This window comes from Emys orbicularis, chromosome 16, assembly GCF_028017835.1.
Source record: "Emys orbicularis isolate rEmyOrb1 chromosome 16, rEmyOrb1.hap1, whole genome shotgun sequence".
Taxonomy (NCBI): domain Eukaryota; kingdom Metazoa; phylum Chordata; order Testudines; family Emydidae; genus Emys; species Emys orbicularis.
Window position 1 is genome coordinate 11,895,866 of NC_088698.1, and position 21,201 is coordinate 11,917,066.

Consider the following 21,201-nt stretch of genomic DNA (forward strand, 5'->3'; position numbering starts at 1 on the left):
TGGTTTAAGGTGACATTGGAACTGTTTTAATAGATGAGCCCCCAAGAAGGGGGGGGTGTTTAACTTGCACAAGAGCCTAGGGGGCAGTTTGAGAACCTGAAGGGGGAAACTGAGGCAGCAGCAAGGTCTGGTGCCAGTTCAGGTAAGACCCTGTTACACTGCTCTATGGGAGTGATGCTTCCTTGGAGGTTGGGGATCATAGGCGGGTAACTCCTCTTCTCTTTCTCTTCCCACACAGTCTGATTTTCTTTTTTGCTTGTAGTATGTGGGACATCGGTCTAAGAAGTGGAAGACGTTGGTGCGAGCAGACATGTATTATCATCACTCACTGCTGGCCAGGGTTTTGGCTGCCTGGAAGGTAGGAGGATTATGTTTGTTTCATTGCTGAAGCTTGCTGTGTCTGCACCTGCCACTCTGAGGAGGGAGTGCCTGATCTGCGTATGTGTTTGACTTTAGGGTCCACACAAAGAGTATGAGGCCTAATGCTACTACCGCTACCGGAGAGTCTCCCTTGAGCTCCATTGGTGGAGCCTTGTGGTTTTGGAGTACAGAGCTCTGAGGTCTCTCCTGGCTTGTGTGGCTGTATATATGTGATATGTAGATAGCTGCCAGTCACTCAGGATGGCAAATCCCATGTTGCTAATGCATAATTGCTATTGAGAGTAACAAGAGGAGTGCTAAACTCTGGTGGCTGCAGCTTCTGCATCTGCTCCTGGACAGCTGCTGCTGAGAGTTCCCCAGAGAACTCCTCACCATAGTGTTCCTAACAGCTAGGGGAAGTCTCACTTCAACACTGCTTTCCTTGCAGAGTTACCAGCAGAACATACAGTGCATTCTACGCCAAGTCGATGAAAAGGATGAGGAGCATAATAGGGCGCTGTTGCGGTAAGCCTGCCCCTCCCCAGGCAACTCTCGAAAGAAGCAGCTTGCCCTAGACCTCCTTGACTGGCACATTCACTAATCCCTGAGCTTTTGACACTGAGAACTAACTCTCCCCTGCTTCACTGTTTTTCTGCATCTCAGCCAAATTAAAAGGAATGGTAACGTTCTCATGGGACTCGATGCTGGCTGTGACCTTCTTGTGGATACGTAGGGTTGTGAGGCACCTCGCTACCACCTGCTTTTAGCATGCGTAAGCCTTGCCTGTGCCTCTCAGTGGTCAGCTCCCCAGCTCCACGGGCAACATGAGCACTCCCTTCTAGGCCTCACCAGCCCCTCTGTCTCTCTACAGGCTAGCAATGGGCACACGCCAACCCTCGAGCCCTCCAAGTATCTCCCTGGTGTGTCCAGCCCCTGGTGCACTGGACACTCACAGTATTCACAGATTTGCTGCTTCCAACGAAACAGTAAACCTCAGTTTATCAGTTCCACCTCAGATCACCGCTCCTCTGAACACACTAGCACTTAGATATGTTTATAGTAAAATCAAGTATACGTTTATTTAACAAAGCATAGAGATTGAAATAATAGAAGTAGAAGTATTGGAAACATTTGGTTATGTATGAAATAAAATCATAACATATTCTAGATCTTAGAGTTAATTAACTAGATGCTCTCAAGTCTTGTAGAGGAACGCTCATCCTTGCAGTGCTTCACAGCCAGATTGGCAGTGACCCTCAGTTCATGACACACACTGTCAACTTGCCTCCTAGGGAAGGCCCCAGTATATTCCCCCCACCCCCAAACACATACCAGTCTCATCCTTTGTCTTTATTCATAAACAGGGCCCCCTCTTCCCCCCACTGTTTGTTTCATCTTGTAGATTTCCTTTCTTGTAGATTTCATAATCTCTTCTTTTGCCTGTGGCTCAGTATGCAAGTAGGCATAGAGTGTGAGGCATACAGTATACAAATGACCAGACAGAGAGATAAGTGTCTGCTGCCTCCTGCCTGAAAGGAACATCTCTGACGTATGTCACTTCCTGGTGACCTGCCTTAACTCCAAGACCTTAAGAACATAATTTTCAGTAGAGATACATAACTCCTTAAATATTATCCTTACATGCATTTTGCAATGATGACGACCAGAGTGCTAGTGGCTCTCAGGAGAGACTTCACATGCTACCATTTGGTGAGCTATTGTGCATATATCCCAGCAGATCCCTCTTTGTGCCAGTTGGCATCAAGAAATCCCTGGGTGACTTTGCCCATTACGCACCAGTCTCTTAAAGCATTTTTTGTCCCGTTTCAAAGCCTTCTCCTTGTGGCATAACTTTTCTTGTGGTGCCTGCTGGAGCCACAACTCAGAACAAATGTAGGATCAGACCCCGATAAACATATTGGCTAGTAAACTACATCCTGTCCTTGCAGTGGATGGACTCTGCTATGATCTTAGTGATGGTGCACTTGGAGCAGATATAGTTTGTCTTGTTTCTTACAGGTGGCAGGACCAGGAAGGGCATTGGTCACCCTGCATTATCTGCAGTCACTTTAGGTTTTTTTATCAACTGGGAACTGTGTTTTGCTGCTGTTTTTTCAGTGCCTGGCTGCACTTGCAGGCATGATGTCAGGTGCTTGGCTATGTTTAAGACACTAGAAATAAAGGTGGGTTTGTGGATACAGCAATTTTTTGGGTTCCTCTCCATGAATGGAAAGGTGCCAAAGGTCGAGCCAGCTTCCAAGAGGAGGGGGAAAAGTATGTGGTGAAAATCACTGTTGATCTCTAGGTTTCTGTTTCCCACTTTGTCCTTAGACAGGTGCTGAGTATCTGGAGAGAAAATACTGTTGCCCTTGTGGGTGAAGCTAAGAAAGCTGTACAGGCAGAACTGCACTACAGGAGATCAACTCTCTCAAAGGTGGGATCTGCGTAGGGAGCTTGTAGGCCATTTTAGCCAGGAAGTAGAGCTAGTCCAACAGGAGTCACTTCAGGGAATAGTACAGTAGTACTTAGTCGGGGGAAGCTTACAGCTTCACATAGGAGCCACTACAAAGAAGGATGCAGAAGCTGGGGAACTTGCTGCTCTGAGTCCCAGCCTATCTCAGCAGGAGTCTTTGCCGGCACTGGCTGTGAGGGGGTCCACAGCTTTTCACTATCCCATTTCCTGGAAGGGAATAGCATGGCAGCTTTGGGTGTGTGGAGGAAAACCCCTTCAAGAAATGCAAAGGGGATATGGGTCGAATGGCTGCTCTTAGGAACCCTGCTCTGGGGGCATAGAATTTCCATTAGTGGAGGGTTTTCCCACACCTGCTGCAGTTCACTTGAGCGATGGGGTGACAGGGTGTGTTTGTGGTACAGGTGATGTGGGGCACTTGACTTCAATTCTAACCTCCAAAGAGTACTGCGGTATTAGTTTGTATCCTGTCCCTCTGCTCTAACTCCCTAGGTGCTACTCCAGTGGAGGGACACTACCTGTCTGCGGGTGTACTGCCGTCAGCAGGAGGCAGCAGCTCTGAGGCAGGCCAGGAGGTGTTTGGATATGGGTGAGCCTCGGGGACGAGGAATGTAAAGCACTCTCCAAAGGACCTGGTCACTGTGTTAGAGCAGCGTGTGGCTGTTGCATGAATTCTGACACTCATTTGTTGGTGTGTGAATCCGAGAAGCACACATCTCTGTAAGGCAACCATGTATTTGCTCTGCATAGATGAGATGAACTGGGTCTGTCATGATGACTGTGTGGTAGTGACATTGTTCTACAGGGTTTCCTGCAATGTAATGGGTGTTCATGGGTTGACTAGCTGTGTACAAATTAAGAGATCGTTCCTAGGGTACGAGGGATGGTCTACTGGATAGGACATTGGCCCAGGATTCAAGCAATTTGCCACAGGCTTCTTGTGTGACCTTGGGCCAGTCACTAAATCTACCCTGAGCCTCAGTTCCTCATCTATAAAATAGGAATAACACTTCCTCCTCGCAGGGGTGTTGTCAAGATAAAATCCATTAATGGTTGTGAGAAGCTCAAATAGTACAGTGATGAGGGCCAAACAAATACCAAGAGGTTCAGGCAAACCTTGTATAAGGTGAATTGAAAAACACTGTTTCTTTCGTTTTTTATAGCACAAATATTTGTAATCAAAATAATAATATAAAGTGAGCACTGTACACTTCGTATTCTGTGTTGTAATTGAAATCAGTATATTTGAAAATGAAGAAAACATCCAAAAATATGTAAATAAATGGTATTCTATTATTGTTTAACAGTGCGATTAAACGCGCGACAGCCCTAATTAAAAGTAACTAGGATTAATAATGCTTTCCATCCAAGACTCTCAAAATACTTCATACATTTTTGACTTAATGTTACTGCCCCCCCCACTTACAGGTAGGAGGTGGTATTATCCCCATTTTCCAGGTGAGGAAACTGAGGCACAGAAGTCAAGTTACTTGTCTAAGGTCACAACTAAAGTTGTTGGCAGAGCTGGAAAGACATTGCAGGTCTCCTGACTCCCTATCCTATGCCTTAACCACAAGACCATCCTTCCTTCCAGGGGAAATACTATCGTAGGAACTGAGAAATATTGTCAAACAAAACTGGAGATTAAAGAACAGGTTTCTTGGGTGCTCCTGACTGAGATAGAAATGGGCATCCTGCTGATTCCTTGATTCATGTGTTCTTCTTGTAACAGTGCATTTAAGGGCCACGTTTCTTCACTGGAAGGAATTCACCACGAGGTCCTTGGTGCTGAGAGTCCAGCTAGACACTGCAGCTCAGCACCACCAGAGGCAACTGCTGCGAGAGTGCCTGGCAAAGTGGAAGCAGTATCATCTGCAGTGCATAGGGAAGATGGTAAGAAGGAGCAGGGATCGTGGGAGGTGAAAGCTCTAGTCTGAGGGAGAAAGCCCTTCCACAGCACATGCCCCTTTAGAGGGGCACTTTTACAGACAGAGTTCATTTCCACAGTCTAAGCTGGAGAGCAGTGGGAGCCTTGTGCAACATGGAGGAGTTGGCATCACCTGTCACAGCATAAAGCCCTCGGGAGAAGGGGGTGGAGAGCATTCTCATTTGGGAGGGGAGATTGGGAAGGGCTGGGATTGCCCTGTGTGGGCTGTTGGTGAGGGAAACCCATGCTGGGCTCAGGCATATTTGCCAAAGGATGGACTGTCGAGCGATGTCATACTGATGTTCTCTGGCTGTCATTAATGCTAATGAAAGGTTACTATGGGTGGGTCCCTGTTCTGCTTTCCTGCCAGCTGGCCCAGATACGTGGTGTGTGTCTGTCAGTATGACTTATTGTGCTGATTCCCTGACAGCTCCTGCAGAGACGGGGAGACCAGCTGATGGCTCAGAGACTCTGCTCTGCCTGCTTTTCCTGCTGGAAGAGACAGGTGAGGCGCTATCCCACAGAGACAGGCACTGAGCCTCCTGCTGGTCCTGTCCAACTTTCTCCTTCAGACTCCATCTGCGGCACTGAAATACAGAGATATGGGGGGAGTGTAAGGAAGCTTGTGTCCAAATATCTTCTGGGCTGGTGGCTCCATTAGCATGAGGTACACCCATCCCTGTGGCCTTAGGGTAACCCTCTCAGTCTGAAGAAAAGAGGAGTTCACTGAAATCCCCATCACCCACTTGCACTGGGTGTCGGTGTCAGGCTGCAGTGTGCAAGGGTTGGCAGTGTTTAAAGAAAAAGCCACCCCCAATGAATGATATTCAGCAGCTCTTTCTTGTGGCCAGTGGAAATGTCCCATGGGTGACGGGAGGCAGCCCTGCAGGCTAAAGAGTTAATCCTTTTGCTTTCAAAACTGAAAGGTTAATGCCTTTCAGCCGCTCCATAGGCGGGGCCTTTCCCGGAGCTTATATGCAGTGTGTGTGACCCTTACGAAGGAGTTGAAGGCACAGGGAGCTGATGCATTCTCCCACTGCAATCTCCATCACCTCTGTAAATCACATCACTTCATCTTCTGCTGGGATCTCTGGGGTATAGCACATACATGCCTAACCACTGAACCAGGTGCTGTGTGATTTGTTTTGCTAACAGCTGGCGCAGAAGCAATGGGAACGGCAGGAGACAGTGCGGGCACTGTGGCATTGGTCACTCTCGCTGCAGGGGAAGGTAAGGTGTGCATATGGTGCACTTTGGGTCTGCACTGTGTATGCATGTGGGGTCAGCTCCCCTGGGCAGATGGGCCAGGGAGCACCTTCTCCTCTTTGTTTCATCTTCAGAGCTCCCTGTGCTGCTCTGAGGTGCTGGGTATCTTTGGTCCCTGACTCTCCTCTGATAAAAACCATTGGCCTGGGACTCCTCTGTCTAACTCCAGCTGATTTCCTCACCCTGTCCCCCACCCCTTTAGGACAGAAACTAGCCATGATACATCTCTGGATGTTACTGTCCTGTGGAGGGACTCATGGTCTGCAGGGGGAGTTTTTGGTGCCTAGGTCTGTCTCCTCTGAGAGGCAGTAACTCTTGTAGCAATGCTCTTGCAGCTTGCTGCTCCTTCTTTTTACTGCAGGTGTTTGATGCCTGGCTGGGGTTTGCCCGGGAGCGGCAGCGGAAGAAAGGTCGCATTGAAAAAGCTGTAGCGGTTTACCGTGCTGCCCTGTTGAAGGAGGGTGTGACCCAGATCCTGACGTATATGGCTGGCATGAAACAGTTCCGGGGGCAGCTTCAAGCCCAGCACCAGCTGAAGGTAATCAAGACTCACATCACTGTTCTGTCCTGGGCACTACACCTGCCCTGAAGCGAGGTGGGATTTCAGGTTTTATGTTAATTGCTTCTCTGATATGGAGATACCACTCTGTCCTCATCTCCCAGCAGACCTCATTGTCCCTTTGCTCAGCGGGGTCTGTAACACTTCAGACAGGTGCTGCTAGGTAGGAGATTGAAGTCCAGGGCCTCTATGGTAGCATTCTCTGAAATGCTTCCAGTTCCACGCGCAGGGTCCCTTAGGCAGAACTACTGGGTCTCAATGTGTGGATGAGACAATGGTGTAGGGAGGAGGGATTTAGATTTATTAGGAACTGGGGAAACTTTTGGGAAAGGGGGAGCATATACAGAAAGGATGGGCTCCACCTACACCAAAATGGAACCAGATTGCTGGCCCTTAAAATTAAAAAGGTCATAGAGCAGTTTTTAAACTAAGGGCTGGGGGAAAGCTGGCAGGTGCGTAGGAGCATGTGGTTTGGACAGAGACATTCCTTGCAGGAGGATCTATCAATGGAGATTCTCTGTGTCCTGTAAGGAGTAGAGGATTGAAGATGATAAAATACGGGTAGGATCTGATGAGAAAAAGTCAAACGAAAAAGAGTTCCATTCAATTACAGCTAAAAAGTGACTAGTTATTAAAGTGCTTATACACAAATACTAAAGTCTAAATAACAAGATGAGTGAACTAGAGTGCCTCATATTAAATGAGGATATTGATATAATAGGCATCACAGAAACTTGGTGGAATGAGGATAATCAGTGGGACTCAGTAATACCAGGATACAAAATATATTGGAAGGACAGAACAGGTCATGTTGGCAGGGGAGTGGCACTATATGTGAAAGAAAGCATAGAATCAAATGAAGTAAAAATCTTAAATGAACCAAACTGTACCATAGAATCTCTATGGATAGTAATTCCATGCTCTAATAATAAGAATATAGCAGTAGGGCTATATTACCGACCACCCGACCAGGATGGTGATAGTGACTGTGAAATGCTCAGGGAGATTAGAGAGGCTATAAAAATAAAATCAATAATAATGGGGGATTTCAACTATCCCCATATTGACTGGGTACATGTCACCTCTCGACGGGATGCAGAGAGAAAGTTTCTTGACACCTTAAATGACTACTTCGTGGAGCAGCTAGTCTTGGAATCCACAAGAGGAGAGGCAATTCTTAATTTAGTCCTAAGTGGAGCACAGGATCTGGTCCAAGAGGTGAATATAGCTGGACCGCTTGGTAATAGCAACTATAATATAATTAAATTTATCATCCCTGTGTTGGGGAAAACACCACAGCAGCCCAACACTGTAGCATTTAATTTCAGAAAGGGGGACTATACAAAAATGAGGAAATTAGTTAAGCAGAAATTAAAAGGTACAACGCCAAAAGTGAAATCCTTGCAAATTGACACCATAATAGAGGCTCAACTTAAATGCATACCCCAAATTAAAAAACATAGAGAACCAAAAAAGTGCCACTTTGGCTAACGAACAAAGTAAAAGAAGCAGTGAGAGACAAAAAGGTATCCTTTAAAAAGTGGAAGTTAAATCCTATTGAGGAAAATAGAAAGGAGCATAAACTCTGGCAAACAAAGTGAAAAATATAATTAGGAAGGTCAAAAAAGAATTTGAAGAACAGCTAGCCAAAGACTCAAAGTAATAGCAACATTTTTTTTAAGTACATCAGAAGCAGGAAGCCTGCTAACCAACCTGTGGGGCTACTGGACAATCGAGATGCTAAAGGAGCACTCAAGGACGAAAAGGCCATTGCAGAGAAACTAAATGAATTACACTTCTACCCTGATATAACGCTGCCCTCGGGAGCCAAAAAATCTTACAGTGTTATATCGAACTTGCTTTGATCCGCCGGAGCGCACAGCCCCACCCCCTGGAGCACTGCTTTACCGTGTTATATCCGAATTCGTGTTATATCGGGTCGCGTTATATCGAGGTAGAGATGTATTTGCATCCGTCTTCATGGCTGAGGATGTGAGGGAGATTCCCAGACCTGAGCCATTCTTTTTAGGTGATAAATCTGAGGAACTGTCCCAGATTGAGGTGTCATTAGAGGAGGTTTTGGAACAAACTGATAAATTAAGCAGTAATAAGTTATCAGGACCAGATGGCATTCACCCAAGAGTTCTGAAGGAACTCAAATGTGAAATTGCAGAACTACTAACTGTAGCTTGTAACCTATCATTTACATCAGCTTCTGTACCAGATGACTGGAGGATAGCTAATGTGATGCCAATTTTTTAAAAAGGACTCCAGAGGTGATCCCGGCAATTACAGGACGGTAAGCCTGATTTCAATACCAGGCAAACTGGTTGAAACTATAGTAAACAACAAAATTGTCAGACACATAGATGAACATAATTTGTTGGGAAATAGTCAACATGGTTTTTGTAAAGGAAAATCATGCCTCACCAATCTACTAAAATTCTTTGAGGGGCTCAACAAGCATGTGGACAAAGGATATCCAGTGGATATAGTGTACTTAGATTTTCAGAAAGCCTTTGACAAGGTCCCTCACCAAAGGCTCTTAAGCAAAGTAAGCTGTCATGGGATAAGAGGGAAAGTCCTCTCATGGATTGGGAACTGGTTAAAAGATAGGAAACAAAGGGTAGGAATAAATGGTCAGTTTTCAGAATAGAGAGAGGTAAATGGTGGTGTCCCCCAGTGGTCTGTACTGGGACCAGTCCTATTCAACATATTCATAAATGATCTGGAAAAAGGGGTAAACAGTGAGGTGGCAAAATTTGCAGATGATACAAAATTACTGAAGATAGTTAAGTCCCAGGCAGACTGCGAAGAGCTACAAAAGGATTTCACAAAACTGGGTGACTGGGCAACAAAATGGCAGATGAAAGTCAATGCTGATAAATGCAAAGTAGTACACACTGGAAAACGTAATCCCAACTATACATATAAAATGATGGGGTATAAACTAGCTGTTACCACTCAAGAAAGAGATCTTAGAGTCATTGTGGATAGTTCTCTGAAAACATCCACTCCGTGTGCAGCAGCAGTCAAAAAAGCGAACAGAATGTTGGGCATCATTAAGAAAGGGATAGATAATAAGACAGAAAATATCTTATTGCTTCTATATAAATCCGTGGTACGCCCACATCTTGAATACTGCATGCAGAGGTGGTTGCCCCATCTCAAAAAAGAGATATTGGAATTGGAAAAGATTCAGAAAAGGGCAACAAAAATGATTAGGGGTATGGAACAGCTTCCGTATGAAGAGAGATTAATAAGACGGGGACTTTTCAGCTTGGAAAAGAGATGACTAAGGAGGGATATGATAGATAAAATCATAACTGGTGTGGAGAAAGTAAATAAGGAAGTGCTAGCTACATAGGGAACAAATATTTAATAATGAGCTCTTCAGTGTAGCAGAGACAGATATAACACGATCCAAGGCTGGAAACACAACCTAGACAAATTCAGACTGGAAATAAAGTGTAAATTTTTGACAGTAAGGATAATCAACCCTTAGAATAATTTACAAAGGGTCATGATGAATTCTCCATCACTGACAATTTTGAACTCAAGATTAGGTGGTGGCGTGGTTGTTTTTTTTGTTTTTTTTTGTTTTTCCTGGAAAAAAAACAAAACACTCTAGGAATTATTTTGAGGAAGTTCTATGGCCTGTGTTATACAGGAGGTCAGACTAGATGATCACAGTGGTCCCTTCTGACCTTGGAATCTATGAATCTATTTAGTCCTTCTCATAACACAAGAACTAAGGGTCACCAAATGAAAATAATAGGCAGCAGGTTTAAAACAAACAAAAGGTTGTATTTTTTCACACAACGCGCAGTCAACCTGTGGAACTCCTTGCCAGAGGATGTGAAGGCCAAGACTATAACAGGGTTCAAAAAAGAACTACATAAGTTCATGTAGGATAGGTCCATCAATGGCTATTAGTCAGGATGGGCAGGGATGGTGTCCTTAGCCTCTGTTTGCCAGAAGCTGGGACTGGGCGGTGGGATGGATCATTTGATGATTACCTGTTCTGTTCATTCCCTCTGGGGCACCTGGCATTAGCCACTGTCAGAAGACAGGATACTAGGCTAGATGGACCTTTGGTCTGACCCAGTATGGCCAGAAGATCTCCTCATGATCACCTAGTCCAGGGGTGGCCAAATCTTGGCTCGCGAGCTGCATGCAGCTCTTTTACAGTTGAAGTGTGGCTCTTGGAGCCCCCCCCCCATTCTCCACCTACCAGACTTTGGGGGGAAGCTCAGGATCTCTGCCTTGCAGAGGGATGGTGGGGTAGGGGCTTCTGCCCAGTGGGAAGAGGGGTTTAGGGGCTTCAGCCCTGCAGGGCACACCTGCCCGGGCTTGGGGCTTCAGCAGGAGTGGGGCAGAAGCCCCGAACCCTGGCAGGTGCCTCCCGTGGGGCAGAAGCTCTGAGCCTCAGCAGATGCGCATCAGCTCTCGAACTTCTGAAGATTGTCATATGTGGCACGGAGGGTCAGTAAGCTTGGCCATCCCTGATCTAGTCTGACCTCTTGCACATTGCAGGCCACAGACCCTCACCCACCCACTCTGGTATTAGATCCATAACCTCTTGCTGAGTTACGCAAGTCCTCAAATCATGATTTAAAGACTTCAAGTTACGAGAATCCACCATGGGCACTAGTTTAAACCTGCAAGTGACCCGTGTCCCATGCTGCAGAGGAAAGTGAAACCCCCCCCGAGTCTCTGCCAATCTGACCTGGGGGAAAATTCCTTTCTGACCCCAAATATGGCGATCAGTTAGACCCAGAGCTTGTGGGCAAACCCAGCAGCCAGACACCATCCTGTTATCCATTGCTACTTCCCAAGGACATCCCTTCCTGGGTGGCATGCTGCTGCTTCCCCCTACTCTCATCCATCAAACGACCTGCTGCTCTTTCTGCTTGGCAGGCAGCCTACAGCCTTCACCAGACAGTGTATCGTTGTGCCATGCTGTGGAAACGAAAGGCTCTCTGCAGGAACCTGGACAAGCCTCACTCCTCTCTGCCTTCTCTGAAGAAGAGGGTGACATTTAAGATGCCCATACCTGATGCCAACCCTGGGGCAGGAGGAGACGCAGCAAAGGCAGTGACTCTGTGCTCTGTGCCGCAGCCCATGAAGAGCGACGATTTGCCGTTCCTCCTTGCTGCTGGGGATTCGGTTCTTAGTGAGCTGTGAGTGTAAAGTTTCAGCACATCCTGCATTACGCTCGCATTGCATTTCTGAGTTCATTTCTTAAATCCCTGCTGTGACTTTCCACACAACTTCCCCTTCCCTCCTGCTGCTGCACGGTATGTCTGTTAATGCTGAGTTATAATAGAACTGCTGCATAATGTATATAGCTGCCCATGAATAATGGAAGGACTCGTGACTCTTCCTTGGCAGCCCATTACTAGCCCAGTCAAGCTTAATGACTTCCCAATGGAACTTCCTCACTGTATGGCAATGGATTACTGGGGTCCTGGTGATCTCTAAGTGGGAGCTCACACAGGAATGCCTGCAAAGTGGTGCAGGGATAGAAATATTACCATCACGAAACTCATCTGACCACAGTGAGGTCCCAGAGCTGCCACTAAGCCACACAGTGCTAGGTCTTAGTTGTGCTGAAATCGGTCAGTCCTCTCCCCGGCTTTATGGGAAAGGGGAACTATGTGCTTTCTGAAAGCTGTTTCCTAAAAATCTCTTGCCAGCCTTGCTGGTGATCTCATGCTGAGAGTGCATTTTGTGTGGGCAGGGGGATGACTGGGGAGGCTGCCTCAGACAAGGACAGGAGTCCCTGGGATCTTAGCAATTGCCTGATTTTGTTGTTGTTTCCCCAGAAACGCAGTCCGCCAGGCAAGACTACAGCCCCGTAGACCTGACTTCCTGCTGCAGTCTCTGGAGAGAGAGGGCTTGTTGGGGATACCTTTCAATGAGTAAGAACACTTGATCTTTAAAAGTAGGGGAGGAGAATCTAACTGGAGTGGTGATTGCGATGACCCTCTTGCTGTGCTCCTGCCACGCTAACTGAATGTACCACCTTGTGAGCTGTGAAATGTATTAAGTTCTGCTGAGAGCTTACTTTGCATAGACATCTCTTCTGTGCAATATGAAGGGCAGCACAGTGACCCGAAGAGCTTCAGATTGCTTACACAATGGAAAAGAATAACAGAGCAGTCAGAGGGGTTAACCTACCATGTGCTAAGGGCTTAGTTTCACCAGTACATACATTTGAGGGAAAGACTGAATTCATCTAAAACATAGTGTGCCCCCAAACAGAGGCGCAAGTTCTTCTCTGCAAAGAGTCTGTGCAAAATGGCTTTGGAGCTGTCTGTATTTAGAGCCTCAATGATTTCCAGAATGTGTGGGCTCAATTTACAAGCAAAAGGTGTTTTTTCTAACTGCCTGCCCTGCAGCTTAACATGGAATCTGAGTGTCCCACTGGTGACTTTCTGGCTCATGGATCCTAAGCCCTGCCCTCATTTGCACCGAGACACCAGACAACCTGGAACTGAATTTTGGCATTGCCATTGGAACCTCATTACTAATTTTGTTAATGAGGTGTGAGCTAGAATAGACTCCTGCTCCCCGGTCTTGGCTGAATTTGCTCTGCGGGGCTAAGAGGAGTAAGACGTATTTGCTCGTCAATAAACAAACCAGAGCTGACCCTGAGTCCCCACAGGCTGCAGAGCTGCTGAGCAAGGAGTTACCATTTTTGCAGCCCCTCTTCTGCGTGTGATTCACAGTGCTGAGGATGCTCGAAGAGCTGCCTGTGACGCTATCCGTGCTAGTTCCAGCTATGAGATCCCTTCTCTCAGAAATGAATGGGTTGAAGCTGCACCGGCTGTAGAAGCAAAAGTTTTTCAACAGGAAAACCTTATTGAAAGTATTTAGTAGGCTCTTTTCCACGCTCTCTTTAGAAACCCCACCTTTATAGCTAGTGGTACAGCTTCAGAGAGAGGGAAGATACTGCAGTTCAGAGAAGTCTCTCTCTCTCCATTCTCTGTGTTGTCTAAACCTGGATCAGGTCCCCACTGCTGGGACCAAAATGATGTAGCTTACCTTTTTTTACCACTTACCTTTTTTTTTTTTTTAAAGATGCTGTCAACAGGTTCAGGTTAAAATGCTCTAGGAGGGGAGATACCAGGCCCCTAAGATCCCTCTAAGCTGCATGGCCGTGCAGCTTCCAGTATTAAGCCCCGCACAGGGGCTCAGGGCTGTGGCGGGGAGAGATGCCTCTCCCCCAGCATGGACCTGCCGCAGCGGGAAGAGGTGGCCCTCCCCGCCAGCCCCAGCATGGACCTGCCCCGGACTTGCCGCGGCCGGGGAGAGGAACCCCTTCCTCGGCCCAGCCCAGCCCCACCGGAGCTGCTGCAGCCGGGGAGGAGGCACCTCTCCTCTGGCCCCGAGCTGCTGCAGCGAGAGCGGGCTGGAGGGAGTCCTCTCTCCCCACTGCAGTCCTGGGACAGCCCGCACCCAAAACCCCTTATCCCCGCCCCCACCCCAGAGGCCCCCCCCCACATACCCCAAGCCTCTGCCCCAGCCCTGAGCCCCCACCCCAGAGCCTTCACCCCTAGCCGGAGCTCTCACCCTCTGCACTCAACCCTCTGCCCCAGTCCTGAGTCCCCTCCTGCACCCTGAGCCCCTCGGCCCCACCCCTGCACATGACTTTTGTTATTTGCACCAATATGAAGGTGATGTGTCACACATCACCTCCATATTGGTGCACATAACAAAATTCATTCCACACACAGACGTAAAAAATTAAAGGAAATACTGCCAGGCATCATCTCTTATCTGAGGCTTTTTTGATCTTTAGTGATTGTGTTGGTTCTTCCAGGCTTGTTGCCTGTTAAAGAACTTAACATGGGTCCTAACCAGGTTGCTATTGTCCCTTAGCAACAGTGCTTTTCATAGCAGGAGCAGCACAGTTTCTTATGATCCTGTGCCACAGATTGAAGACAATGTTGCTAAGCAACGTATATGGTATTTTTCAGTGGCTTACCGGGCTGTCTGACTCTTTACAGTGGATTAACCTCCACTAGGGTGAATGGTTATAACTATGTGTTCCCCCTCTGGCTATTCTGGATTGAATATAAAGAAGAATATGGGGCTGGCTGGAAAGTAACAAACCCTTCTCCCTTTCCTTCCCCTTCTAGACTGGAGGGACCAGAGGTGCCTTTGCCGCAAACATCCATGAACAAACATCCTGCTCAGGCTGGGGCCTTACTTGCCTCAACTCAAACAGAGCAAAGCGGCTGTAATCAGCTGTTCCAGATGGATAGCACTAGTTACTCCTCATGCCCCCTTACTGTGCCTACCCCTCTAACCTGTGTACCATCTTGGACGCAAGGCACATGCCATCCTGCTCAGACTAGTCCAAAGCCAGTGCTGTTGCCTCCCTCGTCCTTCATGTCACGTTTGAGATGTGAATCAGAAAAGGTGAGTTTCATGCAGAAGTAACTAGAATACCGGACAACTGGAGTTGGCTGATGCAGCTTTACTATCCGATTTTCTTCCAGGGCTCCCACCCCTTCTTGCCTGAGCTGGCCTGTGCCTCCCCTTACACCTGGTCCTGCCTTTTTAATAGATCAAGTTAGATAGGATTGATGTGCATTTGGAGCCTTTCTCCTCCACTTGCCCAGTCACTATAGTGACAATCTGAAGCAACAATTTGCTTTTTGGCCAATTCGTGTGTGGTATTGCACTAGAGTTCACGTCTTTCCTGGTCCTGTCCCCTTCTCAGCAAGGTGTCATTACTAGCTGCTGACATCTGAGAGTGCTGCTCTATCCAAGGGTTCAGAGTAGCTACAGCCAGATGAAATCTAGTTGAGACTGACTAAATTCAGCAGCAGCTCTTATGCCTGCAGGTTTCTTTAGCAAACAAAGGGAGGGGAAGGGAGGAATGGGAATCTGCAAACATTTGAACAGCATTTAAATTCCTCTGCTCTATTGCAGAGGGGAGGAGTTGTTTACCCTTCCAGAAGAGATGGGAAAGCTCTGACTTCATGAAATATCATGTAAGGAGCAAGGCTGACTGCAGGCACCAAGTAACTGCAGGGTCCCCCTCAGTGGAAGGAGGGCTTAGTATGTTAGGCCATGTACAGAGTCCTGTTTTAAAGCCCTTTGTGGCCCTGCTCACCCGAATCCTATTTAAGAGGTGAGATGGCTGTATTTGTATCACCTTATTGTACACCTGGCTTTGTAGAATGAAGGTCAGCCCCTGAAGGGTCACCTGGAACCTTTTCTCCAAGACCCTCAACAGGCCACTGTGGGGAAGGAGAGGAAGCAGCCAAACTCACAGGCACATCTGCTGCTGCCCGAAGTTGTCACAGGAAAAGAGAGCAGGCCAAAAACTGCAGGTATGTTCTCCGCTCTAAATTACAGCAGCCATCCCTGACCTGGCAGCACTGAAAGCCTCCCCCAAGGTGAGCAAGATTGGGTTGGGGAAGAGGCAAAGCTACCTGCTCATTGAGCCGGTGTGTGGGGGCTGACTGTGTGTTGGAGGAAGAAGTCAGCCATTTGTTTTTTGAAAGGGAAGATACAAGTGATACAATTTTCTGTGCTCCAGGGTGTTCAGAGGAGAGAGACAGGTTCTCCAGAAGTGAAGGGTGGGAACCTCTAGGGCCCAGCCTGGCCAGAGAGACCAAGAGCAGAGCTTATTTTAATGCCGGGGAGTTCATACAGCATAACCCAAATACATACTCCTCCCTGCCTCATAGAATGGTAGAACTTGCTAGAGAAGATGTCCCATAACGCAAGGAACAATTTCACTGATACAAGCAGTTTCTGGAGTACTGCTTACCATCAAAGGCATTAAGAACACTCTGAGGGCTCCGAAAAGGGTAAGGCTAGGGAAAAGAGGTCAAGTGTGCAGCTAAAACCACAGCTTTGGGTTTTAAGGAGAGAACCCACTGGAGGGAGAGGGATAGTCAAGGGAGCAAGTGACACATTCTAGCACTCATCACAGCAGTGCTTGATTGAATGCCCAATTTTACGTGAACCATAGTGAGCAGGAAGGATCTGAACACAGCAGCCTGCAGTTCAAAGTGGTTGTCTGCACTACGGACAGGGCCTTCCTTTAATTAGAAGCATGAAGTGCAGGTTCTAAATGTTCCATAGGATTGGGATGAGGTGCTTCCTCCTAATGTAAATTGTACAATGTGTATCTGCTGCTTGTTCTTCCTGGTCTAAAGCATAACAGGTCCAAAACCACAGATCCTTAGTGTTGCTAAGCCAGACGCTGAAGGACCCCACAACTCATGCATACGCAAGCTGAATTTGGAGGGAGTCAAATCAACAGTAACTAGTACAGGCTCTGTAGGGTACTGTATGTTGGAAATCTTGGCCCATGCTCCTTTAACCTCTTGTGGGTCATGTTCCAGCTCTGCTGTTAGCCCGGGAAGAGAGGCTAGAGGTGGTGGGGTGTCTATTTTGATAGAATAAATAGGCTCAGAGAGTCAAAGGCATTTACTTGACCCTGTCACTGTGCAACACTAAACAGTCAAACTAGGCTCAGCATTTTTAATACAGAGACCTCAGCCTGCCTAGTACCAGGCCAAATACACCATTAAAAATCTTTTTAACCTTTTATTAAAGATACAGAAAAAGTCAAAACAGTTAAAGAATTTGAAATGTATGTAATATATTAAGCCTTTCATTTTAACAATATCCATTGTACTCTTTCCCTTTGGCTGTAGAGTGTTTGTCTAAGGACTCTGCCCACCCCCATTTTTGACCGTCTTTTAGATGGTTTTAAAGATGGTAATAACTTGTCCTTTTGGGGGGAATAGAGAAAATTAGTTGAGAAGGGCTGGAGCTACAGTTAGTTTTAAAGTCTGATCCTGTTTCCTTGCAAACAAGACAGATACACACTAAAAGGGAGAGAAAAGAACAGTACAGAGAGAAAATGCAGCTTCTGTCTCTAGTGCTGAATTTTACTTACAGCCCTGCTGCTGGAGAAACACAGGCCCACTACGTGGCACACCACTCCGAGGCCTGGCAAACTTGTACCAGCATCAGGCTTTGCTTTTAGCTGCCTCTCTGGTGGCAGGCTCACAGCACTGTTGCAAAAGTGGCAGTCTTGGCAGGCTAAGAAAGACTCTTAGCAAAAGGAAACAGAAGAAATAAGGTGTGGGAGGAAAACGATGCATGAGAGAATAGGTGAAAGCCAGAACCAAAGTTTTACACCTCAGGTGGTATTTGGGATTTAGCCAAAGCTAGTGGATGTGGTGATGTCATCTGTGTTCATCTCAAAATCAGGACATTGAAGGGCCAGTGGTGTCCCGAAGGATCCTGAGGTCCCGGGAGATGAAGCGAGTGGAAGCCATGATATGAAGCTTGTTCCCTCCCTTTAGTTCACCCATCTCAATCCTCCCCCAGTCTTTTTTTTTTTTTTTTAAAGGACCTCAAAAGTCAAGAAATGAGCGAATTAGCCCATCTTCATTGTTCTGCTCACCAATTAGGCCTAATTTCTGACACAAGTTTGTCTGTTTGACTTCCAGTCCTACACTTTTTTGTTTACCAGACATAACAACATCGTCCAAACAAAAAGGCCTTCTGCTATAAATCAGCGACTAATTCATCTGTCTTAATTTTTGCTGACTCTTTTAAGCAATTTTATGTAACAGGCTGAGTTGGACTTTCATTATCTTTTCCCGTCAACACTTACTGTTAGAGGTGATTGGATCATTTTATAAACTTTTATCCATTTTTAAGCACACAAGTGGGGTAGGTCTTTCAGGCCCCAGTTATTACAACAGAGGCAGCACATCACATGATAGCAGTGAGGACCCACAGGCACGGCACAGTGGTAAGTTTTTGCCTACAAGCCGGTCTGTTTCCCAGAGAGGAAGCAGCAGGAAATAGACAGAACCTCAACCGCATCATCATGTGTGTGCTTGGTTTCAGTTGAAAGGAGGCAAGGCTATTCCACAGAGGGAACAGAGCTGCAGAAACAGCTGGAAGCAGAGCTCCAACACATCCGACAGCAAATGCAGCATTACCACGATAGCAAGCAGGAGCTCAAGTACGTAGTGAAGTCCCCTTTAGCCAGCCTCATTGAGTGCTCTTAATCCAGTGTTGCATTTCTATATGGAAGTGCAGTTCTGCTCTGAAAAGTAACATCCTTATTCAGTAGATCTGTCTCCTAGGCCTGTTCAGTTACATCTGCTGACCTAAGAGAATAAGAGTTGTGGGTTTTTTGTTTACTCCTATTAGACCTGTACTGCCAATACAGCTTGGAGGGAGTTACCTTTTTGTGCATCCTTGGCAATTGTTTACTGTTATCTGTGGCAACCACTGAAGGAAGTGTAGCCATACTGGTGTCACTGAAGGCATAATCTGAAATCAGTGAGTTGAATTGGTATAACCGAGTCAGAATGTCGTCTTCAGACTCTCCTCCTCATAAATTCAGACTCATAGTAAAGACCCCAGCTTGGCTCTCAGATCCCAGCCTGATTTTGTAGAATAGGCAGTTAGAAAAACGTTGATGTGAGTAGTTAGACACAAACCTGTAACCCTAAGTGGGATTGTAGTCACATTTCAGAGTGGAACAAGACTTTAAGGGGGAACCTACTGGTATGGAAAGCAGCAGCAGTGGAACACCCAACCTTTCTTGTATTCTCCAGGGACCCTTTCTCACCATTTTCCTGCTAACATCCAGAGCCCAAAGACTGGAAAATGGGTCCCTTTATATGGCAGTGGTGAAGCCAGTTTTTCCTATGGTGGGTCTGATGGTGCCTAATGTTAAAATAAGTTTCAGGACTATTCTAAAACTGGCTCTTACAACCCAGCTTCCAGCTAATATGCTGTGGCTTGGGTTTCAGCCAGGCATTGCATGGTTACTGCTAAAAGGCACTGTAAACGCAATCTCCTTTAGAAAAATCTAGAAAGAGCAGACACACTGAACTCCTTCCCATCAATGTTTGCTGGTAGTGAGTGTCCTGGACATCTACAACTATTGATGCAAATGAGTTAAATGCACAATAAGCCTTCCTTGTCTCACCCTAGCTTGCTGTGATCCCATTCAGAACAGGCACCATTTAACCTGTTCCCTCAGGTCATGCCGGCGGCAGGCGCGCATTCTGCACAAGTGGCTAGAAATGAGTACCGTGGGCACTGGGGCAGTGGAGCAAGATGTTGCGCAGCAAGTTAAAGAAGAGCTGGATCAGGTATGTGGACAAGTAGTGGTGTGATGGCCAGTTCCACACAGTTACTGAGTAAAAATTATGACATATGGTACCGCCAAGAGACATGGAACCTGTCCTGAATGCATTTAGTCTAATTTGGATGATTGTGAAACAAAGGCTGAAGGCACGAGGAGGCAGTTGTGGGAGATTAGTAACAGCAGGATGGGTAAACTGTTCCAAGCAAAGGGGCTAGTGAGAAACAGGGCACAAAGAGTAGAATTAGCTACCAACGGGGATAATGAACACATTCGATTAAGCTATTCACATTTTTCTCACCACACCACAGCTGCCCAAGGAGTAACCCAGTCCTGTCACTTGATACTTTCCTATTCAAGTGGGGTAGTGTGAAAGCTGTTCAACCAAACAGCGTCAGAACGCTTACAGACTCAACTTGCTGGAATGAATCGTTCCTGACTTTACTAATCATTTAGCCTGTTCCTCTTCCCTTCATTTTCTCTTGTAGTTGGAGGTGCAGATCAACGCTCTCACCAAAGTGCTGCTAGAAGGGAGACATTGTCTGCAGAGCTACATCACCCGTGTGGAGGACATTCGCACTGCTTTGGATATGTAACAAGTCTAAAACCTCTGAATGGTTGTTCATGCTCAGTGGTAGAATGGGGTGGCTGGCTGGTCAATCTTTGATTATGTGCTTTTGATGTCAGAGAGGACATACACCTAACGTACATGATCTCTAACTTTGTGAAGGGAAGTAAACCAAACCGCTCTACCAATTAAATGTATATTTCCTTTTGCTGCATGCATATGGGAGACATTGCCTCATTTATTTACCATAGTTGTGATAAGAAACAGGACACACGGCTGTGCAGCTCAAAGCTGCACTCATCACAGTCCTTAGCTAAGTATTCATAGAGCCCATCACTATAGTATCTATTTAAACTCCCCTGCTTATTAAGAAGCTAAACAATGCCGATAAGACTTTTATTTTAAAATGTTTGAAATTAAGAGTTAATGTTCATAAATCATACAGTGTGACATACAGAAATACTGTGTTAGTGTTCCAGTTGAAAAATTAAATGGATTCTCTCTGCAGGAGAAAGTTACAGCATTGCCAGTATTCTCCAGCAACCCTGCTTCTACTTCCTCTGATCAGTGGGTAAGACATTCCTGCTAGCCAGCCAAGTTTCCACAGTGCTAAAACCATTACAAAAAGAGCTGACCTGGTGCAGAATGATCTGTCTGATACATTCATATTAAAGAGAACAGTAGCAACTTCTCTCATCCTGTTAGGCGAACTGGGGGCTCAGATACTGGGACTGCTGAGGAGTGAGGAATTTAAAGCTTAAAGTTGTTTTGGCCACAACTAAGACAAAAGGCCGCAGTGGAGGAAGAGATTGAGTCTTCCTTCCTCTAACCCCTTGCAACAGGCTGTTCTGTTTACAGAACCTCTAGCACCTGCAGGGTAATTAGTCACAGCTTTAAC

The 21,201-nt window shown here is 46.5% G+C and overlaps 1 protein-coding gene across 1 annotated transcript in view; it reads left to right on the forward strand.

Annotated features, from left to right (window-relative positions):
- The window catches only part of SFI1 (SFI1 centrin binding protein), a 49,829-nt gene extending 29,308 nt beyond the window's left edge, over nt 1-20,521 (forward strand). Inside the window, exons 18-32 of the mRNA XM_065417929.1 lie at nt 263-358; nt 809-885; nt 2,692-2,794; nt 3,323-3,419; nt 4,563-4,723; nt 5,188-5,262; nt 5,913-5,987; nt 6,385-6,561; nt 11,503-11,765; nt 12,411-12,506; nt 14,730-15,012; nt 15,779-15,932; nt 18,481-18,598; nt 19,631-19,742; nt 20,224-20,521. Of these exons, the coding sequence (XP_065274001.1) occupies nt 263-358; nt 809-885; nt 2,692-2,794; nt 3,323-3,419; nt 4,563-4,723; nt 5,188-5,262; nt 5,913-5,987; nt 6,385-6,561; nt 11,503-11,765; nt 12,411-12,506; nt 14,730-15,012; nt 15,779-15,932; nt 18,481-18,598; nt 19,631-19,742; nt 20,224-20,331 (1,995 nt within the window). The 3' untranslated portion in view covers nt 20,332-20,521. The remainder of the gene's footprint in view (nt 1-262; nt 359-808; nt 886-2,691; nt 2,795-3,322; nt 3,420-4,562; nt 4,724-5,187; nt 5,263-5,912; nt 5,988-6,384; nt 6,562-11,502; nt 11,766-12,410; nt 12,507-14,729; nt 15,013-15,778; nt 15,933-18,480; nt 18,599-19,630; nt 19,743-20,223) is intronic.
- The last annotated feature ends 680 nt before the right edge of the window (nt 20,522-21,201 follow it).